The sequence below is a fragment of the Neodiprion pinetum genome, chromosome 2 (genome assembly GCF_021155775.2).
Source record: "Neodiprion pinetum isolate iyNeoPine1 chromosome 2, iyNeoPine1.2, whole genome shotgun sequence".
Taxonomy (NCBI): Eukaryota; Metazoa; Arthropoda; class Insecta; order Hymenoptera; family Diprionidae; genus Neodiprion; species Neodiprion pinetum.
In genome coordinates, this window is record NC_060233.1 from 23,658,606 (window position 1) to 23,667,794 (window position 9,189).

The following is a 9,189-nucleotide window of genomic DNA, read 5'->3' on the forward strand; positions in this document are numbered from 1 at the left end:
TAACTTCAAGTCGTAGAATTTCCTGTAGATTATCGTAATTTGCGTAATCTATCGCAGTTTTTTCTACTTCCTGGCGACAATATTCTACGATTTTGTACATTATTTGGAAGACTTTCGTAGTTTTTTCGTAGAATTTTCTACCGATTTCGTCCTTTTTTCGTAATTTATCGTAGTTTTTTTTACTTCTCTGTAATCTTGTGGTCATCATTTCTGTGAAAGTTCTTAATTTTTCGTAAGTCATCGTATTTTTAGCTACGTTTTTTTTTCATAATACTCATCTAAACTGAGCAATGTTGAGGTCAAAAATAAACGACAGATTTTCTAAATCCGTCTAGATCGTAATCAGAAGATCAGAAGATTAGTCTTCGAACACGTCCCAAATTTTACTCCGTACTTAAGTTGTCTGCATAAGTTTTCCTTGTAAGAGAGATACGATATCTAGCGGATGGTTGGCATCCGAAATTATAAATAGTTTTCACAGAAAATTGTAGATTTTAATAATAATTAATAATTTTCCGTAGAAAGTACTCTGCTGCAAAATTCAACTTGGTTCGCAAAAAAAAAAAATTAGTAATGATTGTGTCCAAAAAATGAAGTTATCTTTCATAAAAAGTCGCAGATATTCATAATTTTTCGTTAATACTCGTTAATACTCTAAGAAGTTTTCCGAAAAAAAACAAATCTCTTTCCACTATGTAATTTTAATTATTTTTCGTAAAACGTCGTAGATTTTCATAATTTTTGTAATAGAATATTACTTTCCTGCGAATTTCAACGCGGTTTTACAAAGTTGAAGTAAGAATTAAAGAATTCCAGATTGGCAACAGCGATCATGATATTCTCATGTATTTTTTGACGCTGAATCCAAATCTGATGTCAAAAATACCCGTTTTTTGACTTTACTTAATTATTTAGGGGTATTTATTACGGGTATTTTTGACATCAGATTCTGGTTTGGCGTCGACAAATACATGGGAATATATGTTTGCTCCTCCAAATTTGATTTTTTTTTTCATCTGTTGGGCTGTTCTACTAAATATATCGACATTTGACAACTTTGCTGCCCCGTATCTACGGAAGCATTCGTAAAGTTAGGATAAGATTTGTTTCTGAGTATTAGGGTATCGTAAGGTATCATTTGGCTGTTGTTTCGGAAAAATTCGCGTGGACTCCAAAATGGGCAAAAAATGCCCCTGTTTTGGGAGGTTCTTTGCACACCATTGAAGTTTACTCATTGTCATTCTACTGATATAAATTATTTGCAATATATTTCTTAAGTGTTATTACTGTAGCGAAACATAATATGTAATATGACTGCCCTTCAGAAAATGAGTCTAAACCAGTCAATGGTTGTTGGGAATAAATGGGGCGAATCTTCCCGCGTCAGTCTATTTAATAAAGTTCTTGATAGGCAACGTTCAGATATTACGTATAATCCTAAATTTTTATTTAACTATACAAGGTAAACTTAAAAATATCGTTTTAAACTCCTTTTTCACTACTGATAAAAATTCAATAAACAAACAAGGCATAGTGTCAACAGTGCGCTACTAATTCCAACATTAGACGAACTTGAATCAGCAACAGCTTCTTCTAGCCAGCTGCTGATCGTTGCTTCGTACGATTCGATCCAGGCTAAATTATTCTGGGCGTTCGAAATTCCAGTACTCGCCGCAGTTCCCAAAAGAGTAGATTGGGCAGTGGCAAAATTTTCCAGCTGAAATTACGAATAGATAAGTGAGTAATTTCCTGCAGCGCTATCAAGCCGCTCCAATCATTAAATCTTGCTGATTCTCCGTGGCAGACTATCGGCTTTGGTGCTACTAGTTTTCGCGGTTCATGTTATGTATCAACTCCCGGTGAATTCTGTACGCTTTGACTATATGCACGAGTGGCATTACTCATTGCCAGATATTTGGGTTCAATTTTCCAAACACGACCTTAATTTTTATCGATGAAATATCGACGAGACATTACCTTTTCAAGCTGTGCACTTGTAGTTATTCGGAGACCAATCCCGGAGAGTAAGGTAGTGACCGTCGAGGTACCACCGTAGCTATATATAAAAAAAATTCGTTTAGCTTACTTAGAAGATTCTAAGAAGGACGATATGCCAGGTCGATCACTTCGATTTGATTTCTTTTGTAATACGTTAAAGTAGATTAAAAACTACACGACACGTTTTTTTTTTTTTTATCTGCCCTTAAACACTTTAAGGGGGTGAAGCCACCTTCCAAGGTAAGACATATCAACGAGTGATTTGATAGTTCATCCACAAGAACATAATATTTTTTAACCAATCCAACTGGAAATAAAAATTAAAAATGTAATTTTCTAGATAAAGAAAAAAAACACTCAAATTGCCCCTGCACATGCCTTACTTTGAAGGGTGGTTTCGCCCCCTTAAAGTGTTTAATGGCATACAAAAAAATGCGTATCGCTTAGTTTCTAGTCTACTATAACATATTATAAAAGAAATTAAATCGGGAAGATCGACCTGGGATACTTTCCTTTAAGATGTACGAAGATCATGATGTTCGATTATTAACACTGACTATTCAATAATAGCTTCTAAATTATTGATGATGTAATCCAACGCTGGCTCAATGTTGTTAGCAGAACCATAGGTATACACCGATTGGAAGGCTGTTGACGAATCCTGTGATCGGATGCCAGATCCAGATGTTGTCGCAAGGGCCATGTAGCTAAAACGTTCAAATTGCTTGTAACGGAATCGGAACGTGAGAGAGCGTTTCGGCATTAATTGAAAAAATTAATCTGTACATTCTAATGAACGTTTAATCCATACCCAGATAACGAAGCGTGTCTGTGCAAAGAGTGCGCTTTGCTTGCCGCGGTTTTTTCTTTTGCGTTTTACCGAAAATTTTCGCGGGGTAATTTTTGTGCAGGAAATTTACAGCAATAATTTTTTGTCAGACTTATGTATAGCAAGATTTGCATCCAGCAGATATATATGTAGCTGACAACTTTTACTTGGAATGATTCGCTTAGATTTTGACAGCAATTGAGAACACACCTTGTTCTAATATTGCTAGCAATACTTTGCCATCATAACTGTCTTTTTGCTTCAAAATTTGCACGGATATTGTTATCTGAGTATTTTACGTCGATTACTTGTTAAGTATATCCGTATCTTCTGAACACCCGAGTCCTCGGAGTATGCGAATTTGTTCAGAGGAAAGATCAGTTGCTAGGTACTTGTTCCACATTAAATTCCATATCGTTGAGTTTGCATTACGAATTCCTGTGCAGTAAACAACGCTTTTCAGGTTCGGCGTGATCCTGAATCAAAGATAAATATATGGCATTTATAATATCTGTGACCTTTTTTGTTTTACAATTTGCGACATTTTGGGCCTGCACTGAAACTCACGCTGTTTCATCGTTGTCGACTAGCCAGCTCAAAAGTTTTTCCTTTGCAAACTCCACGCAAGCATCTAATTCCAGTCTACAGGACCAAGTCAAGACGTTGTTTCGGAGGAACTTGTGTACGTGCTCATCAGCATCCAATTCCTCGTATCCGAACGTCTCAAGGGCATTTGCCAAGAGATTTGTGAGGTATGTCTGTAAGTGAAGATATGTGATAATTTCATCTGTTATCAACAGTCGCGGAGTGAGCGAAAATTACTTTTACTTTGTTTAATGTTTGCATGATATCTAGATGCGACGGGAGATTAACAGCGAGAGAATATTTCAAATCTAGACTAGATGAACGCGATAATTACAACTGAGCTTATATTTCATCAATGTCCTAGATACCACGAATGAGTTCGTGAAGAACTCATAAAAGTATGCGCGAGGTTGATATTCGACGATAGTAGTTGAGTAATACTTAATCCAAATTAATCAATAAGACCGACAGTTATGAGTTTTTTTAATATTTGACAGTCACCTCAGATAAAACGGGGCAGTGTTGTAAAGAGCTTTTGTATTCATCCTAAAGAACGTCATTTCACGCTGTCGATTGCTTATAATGATAAATTTCAAAATTGATCAGATTAATCTGACTGATTGCAGTAGAACTCTACTTTATAGTAATAAATATGGCTGCCAGAATATCTACTCAAACCACATCCATTGATACGACATTGATGAAAAATTGACGCTCGAACTAGAAAGTAATAATTAATAAGCAATAATAATAATTGCAATGAAGAAAAAATGGCGGTTTTCAATGTTGCTTACTTTAAAATTATCGTAGGAATCAGTTTGCGCCAAGAGTCTGTTGATATAAGTGAATCCTGTGAGTGCAGAGTACCAAGGAATGTAGTCCGTTTCTTGGGCCAAATACTTCGTCACGTTCAAAGCTGTTGCGTAGTCCAAGTAACCGCCCCTTGCCAGATTAAGAGCATCATCGATTAATTGGGCTCGATTGATCGGTGATATTTGCGTATAGTTTGCGCTGCTGAGAAATGAGTTGAGTAGATCCCAGTTTGTTGTGTCATAGTTGACGCGATAAAATCCTGTATGACAACAGTTTACTCAAGTTCAATTGTACACATGTGGACATTCATAAACAGAACTATTGTTTAATCAAAACCTCAATAAATTGCATTTATTGATGTATAGTTATAAAATCAAATTCGGCTTCTACCTCGTCAAACTTGCATTGGAATGTTTATGTGTACTAGCTTTTGATCAAACTTACGAGGAAGGTATCCTAGGTCGCTCTTTTCGATTTAATTGCTTCTGTAATATGTTATAGTAGACTAATAACTAAGCGACACGTGTTTTTTTTTTATCTGCCATTAAGGATTTTAAACGGGTGAAACCACTCTCGGATCGAATTGACCTGGGATACCTTACTTGTTAGATTAGGAGCAATCACATACAGCTTATTATTCATATTGGTCGTCGTAGTTATTCTTAAATTTACTTGAGGTTTTTTTTACTCAGTAGAGATACGTACAATTCGATTTTCTTTTCAAGTTTAATTAATCATCATTGTATTAGTACGGTCCTGAGTGTCAATTCACGAAATGTAGGTTTTGATCGTTAATGCATTATTTTGAGATGTCATTCCGAGTTAGGATGAATCTATAATTCAATGTTCACTAAGTGCAATGATGAACTCAGAGTTCTTAATCTGGAACTTTGACATGCAAATACAGTATTTTCATGTACAGCCTACCTGTTTGTTGTTTGTTCAGGAGAATCCAATCACTGCTAGATGGGGACTGGATGGTGATGCTTTCATTACCAGGAATCCAAGTGGTGGGTGTGGTGACGGAGTAATCAGGGTCAGACGCGGTTGCCCAGTTGATCGGTACCCACCAATAGACCGCAGAATCATATAAGCTTTTGTCTCTCAAGAAAAATCTCTCCTGAAAGACATGAAACCTTGTTGTAAACTAGAGTTCTCGCGATGTCTAAATAGATATTACGTTCTGTGCATCATCTCACTTGGCCTAAGACCGCAGTATTTTCATCGTAATCGCGAGTTACTGTGACGACGGGGAATCCAGCTTGGGTTACCCACGTGTCCATCACCTCTTTAACGTTCAACGACTGACCATTCGCATCAACAGCTTCCTGTATAGCTTCCCATAGTCGGTCGGAAGTGCCGTAGTCGAATGCACTTGAATGATCAAGGTATTCGTGAGTATGATACTAACAAAATCCTGCATCGGTGGAAAAAACATGACGGTGCTTACTTGGTATTAAGATAATTTGTTAGGCCAGCTTTGAAAACAGAATTCGTGATCATGTGCTCCATCATTCGTATCACACTACCAGCTGCAACAGAATCATTTGTGTCAGTGAAATATGAAGAATGGTACTGAGCTTGGAAGAAAGGAGCTTAGGAGCCAACCTTTGCCGTAAGAAATTGAGTCAAAGATGGCTCGAATTTCTGAGATAGTCTCAACATCAGCGTTCATCGCATGAGAAGTTCCCAAACCATCGGCAGCGAAAGCATCGGCGTGAATTTCTGCGACAACGAACTGCTCTTCGAGTCGCCAATCAGTTTCGATTTCGGCAGTTATGAAATATTCGAAGTATGTTGCGAAGCCTTCGTTTAACCAGAGATATGTCCACCAGTAAGGGCTGACTAAATTTCCAAACCACTGGTGAGTGAACTCGTGACTGATAACCGTGGCTATGTTCTGTTTGTCGGAAGTTGTGGAGACTCCGTCTTCGTACAGTAAATATCTCTCCCTTAAGATAGTGTTGTAAAAAAATTGATACAGAAGTCCAGATGTTCCTGCTTCATGGAATAATGTTACAAAAGATTTACCTGTACGTAACAAGACCCCAGTTCTCCATCGCTCCGGAAGAAAAGTCTGGTATGGCGATTTGATCCATTTTGTCCAACGCATAATTGTAGTAAGCGATACCTGTATAATTTTCCAAGGATTCTAATGATTCAATGCCGAAGTCAAAGGCATACTGCGCGGTAGCAATTGCCGAAGATCTCGCCCACACCCCGAACGTGTTGTCATCTGTTGTTATACCCGCAAAATCAGAAGCTATGAAAGCGACTAGATAGGTGGAAATCAATGGTGTAGTTTCAAAAACGGTCCACGTCTTTCCGTCATCGCTGAAAATTGCGGATTATTTACTACCCAATATTACAGCACACTCAAATTCATGTTTGAATATTCACTCGGGTTTTTCGATTATAAATGAAAGATTTTAAGATGTGCCATGTGTTTCAGCGCTACTTTTTTCTATCCCATTCATAAGAATGGTTCTTTAGTCATGACAAAAAACATATTTAAGCGTTGTAAACTGTCACATGTATGTATGCACATGTATGGGGCATTCCACGTCAATATACTTCATGCATACTTCAGACTAATCCACTCTTGGTAAATGTAAAGCTTATTGAAGGTGATGAGTGATATAGAATCAAATTTTGGACGCATCATTATCTAGATAATAAATCAGCCTTAGTCAGCCTGACTGCGTATATACGACGATGAAAGAGATTTCTGCTTAATAAATACATGATTAAAACGATAGAATCGACTTCTAAGTTGGTCAGTAAGCCGCCATTAATCCGATTAGATCTATCAGCTGATTTATTGGTGCCTGGCATTTCATCACAATGTTAGTTAACTTGTAGATACTTCAATTCAAGGAGACGCAATTTTTTCTCCTGACACACAACATACACAAATAAATCTTTCGTTGTAAGTGAATAGAGAATAATCGCAATAAATAAGACTGAGTATTGTAAACTGATAATAAATTTTCAAAACTAAAGGAATGCACTGATTCATCAAACATTCGTAATGTTACAGGTGAATTTTATGATAAGTATACACCACTGACATTTGAATAAGGCATAAAACTTACCTGTCCTCATACTCGGTTAGTATCGGCGTGTTTGCCAAGCAATGCTGCGACGATTCCCGTTTCAGCCAAATGTCCACAGTTGCCTTCAGAGCGGGTTCGTCGTAACAGGGAAAAGCGTAGCGAGCGAAACCCGGTTCGAATTTGCTGGTTGCTATCCATCTTGAAAATAAATATCAACAGTCTTTTCAGTCAGATATCTTTAATCACATCCCTCGTAAAAAAAGCAAAAGTATTTGGTATTTTTATTCTCATGGCCAGATGATGCTTCTGATAAGTGAGCACGTGGCACATATTATATCAATTTCGATCTAGAAATTTGTGAGTTTGATTAATTCACAAATTAATATAGCTACTTGATCTCTTTTAATATGGAGTGTGACTTTTCTATTCAACTACTTGCAGGTGTGTTTCACCGTGGTTTCATCGACTTACATTGTGTCTCCTGTACTATTACTGTACGAACTTTTGTAGAAGCCGATCATATCATCTCTCAAATCTCCCGTATAATACAAAGAGAGCGAATAGTTTCCGGCTATCAGTGTGACTGACGTGGTTAACGTCAAAAAGTCTCTTTCAGTATCGTACGAGTGTGTAACGGTGTAGTTCGTAGTGTTGGCATAATTTGATAGGAGGGTCCTGCTTTCAGATATTGTCTGTTCTTTAGAGTGGATCGTAATTGTATTCGTGGCTTGCAGAACTTCCAAGGTGATTGTTGTCTCCCCGGTAAAAGTGAAGTTGTTCTCCACAAGATGAGGATTCAACTTGATGACGTAATGAAGAGGCCTCGATGTGTTCGGTAGTCGGTAATCGCTGTCAGCTTTGGAAAGTTCTATGTTTCCGTCACCGGTATGTAGCACTGAGTCTTTCTCTGGTGGAAGTAAAGGACTAGCTTCCAACAGGACCAACCCTGCGAAACAAGTTCAATTAATCAATTCGGCGTAAAAACTGCATATGATCAAGAGTTAATTTGACGAATACGCAATGACTGGATTTTATGCGATTTTCAGTGACTGCCGTTTTTTCCCATATCAACTAAAAACCGGTTTTTTATGTATGTAGAGTATTTTGGATTTTTGACAGTTTTTCGAAAGCTGTCCGAGGCAGAAACTTTGGAATTGTTAAACTTTATTTCGGCACTAGGATCTTTCATTTAGTAAATTGCGGGCGATGTGTGGAGTATTTTTAAATAATTTCAACACAGTTTCTACATACCTGACAATATGCAAATGAACAGTCGATATCCTGACTCAATCATGATGGTCTCTCTGTTGCTCTGCATCATCCGTCGCAAGAAGCATCGATAACTGGGATCGCTCATATTATATCGCCGTGCTGTTTGTCCCACCAATACCATAATATCTTATCATTGATCTTTAGATATAAACTATTACACTGGCTCAGATCTCTGAAAATAAGCGATCCTTGATTTCTCTTCACTAATTAATTTGTGTGGGTGGCATATGCCATAAATTCAGGCGCAAAGACGAAAGTACATACGTCACTTTACAGGTGAAAATTGTTGGACTATAAAATAGGGCAATTCGGGAAGGAATGGGCAATCGGGTTTTCTTAAATAAAAGAAACTAACGACAAACAATAACTTGCTTAGGCGTAAGGTTTACGAACCTCCACAACGTAGGGGGAAAAGCCCGAGCAAGCTAGTGGATGATAGTAGATTTATTAAATAAAATAAGATAGAACTCAAATACATGAAAGGGTGAATAAACAACAAGAAGTCAGAAACTTAATTTCTAACTTACATGGAAGGTATCACAGATCGATTTCTTTGATTTGATTTCTTTTGTAATATGTTATAAGTAGACTAATGAGGAGAAGCCGCCAACTGTAACCGACGGATTTGGACAAGAC

At 37.4% G+C, this 9,189-nt stretch overlaps 1 protein-coding gene across 1 annotated transcript; it reads right to left on the reverse strand.

Moving 5' to 3' along the window:
• Positions 1 to 1,425: 1,425 nt before the first annotated feature.
• LOC124211456 (aminopeptidase N-like) lies at positions 1,426 to 8,610 on the reverse strand. The gene is made up of 14 exons (XM_046610524.1): positions 8,533 to 8,610; positions 7,753 to 8,227; positions 7,321 to 7,479; positions 6,257 to 6,559; positions 5,834 to 6,177; positions 5,676 to 5,757; positions 5,425 to 5,599; positions 5,153 to 5,345; positions 4,207 to 4,484; positions 3,395 to 3,585; positions 3,136 to 3,303; positions 2,556 to 2,705; positions 1,978 to 2,056; positions 1,426 to 1,717 (listed from the first exon to the last, which is right to left on the reverse strand). The coding sequence occupies exons 1-14, from the start codon at positions 8,600 to 8,602 to the stop codon at positions 1,499 to 1,501; spliced, it is 2,886 nt and encodes a 961-aa protein (XP_046466480.1). The 5' UTR covers positions 8,603 to 8,610; the 3' UTR covers positions 1,426 to 1,498.
• Between the last annotated feature and the right edge of the window lie 579 nt (positions 8,611 to 9,189).

What these genes read in the sequence shown, in the direction of transcription:
- LOC124211456 (XM_046610524.1), bottom strand. Translation starts at nt 8,602, where the DNA reads ATGATGCAGAGCAACAGAGAGACCATCATGATTGAGTCAGGATATCGA. An exon ending in ACAAATTATCTTAATACCAA is followed by an intron (nt 5,600 to 5,675) that starts GTAAGCACCGTC and finishes TGATCATTCAAG; the next exon opens with TGCATTCGACTACGGCACTT. An exon ending in GATACGGATATACTTAACAA is followed by an intron (nt 2,706 to 3,135) that starts GTAATCGACGTA and finishes TGAACGTTTTAG; the next exon opens with CTACATGGCCCTTGCGACAA.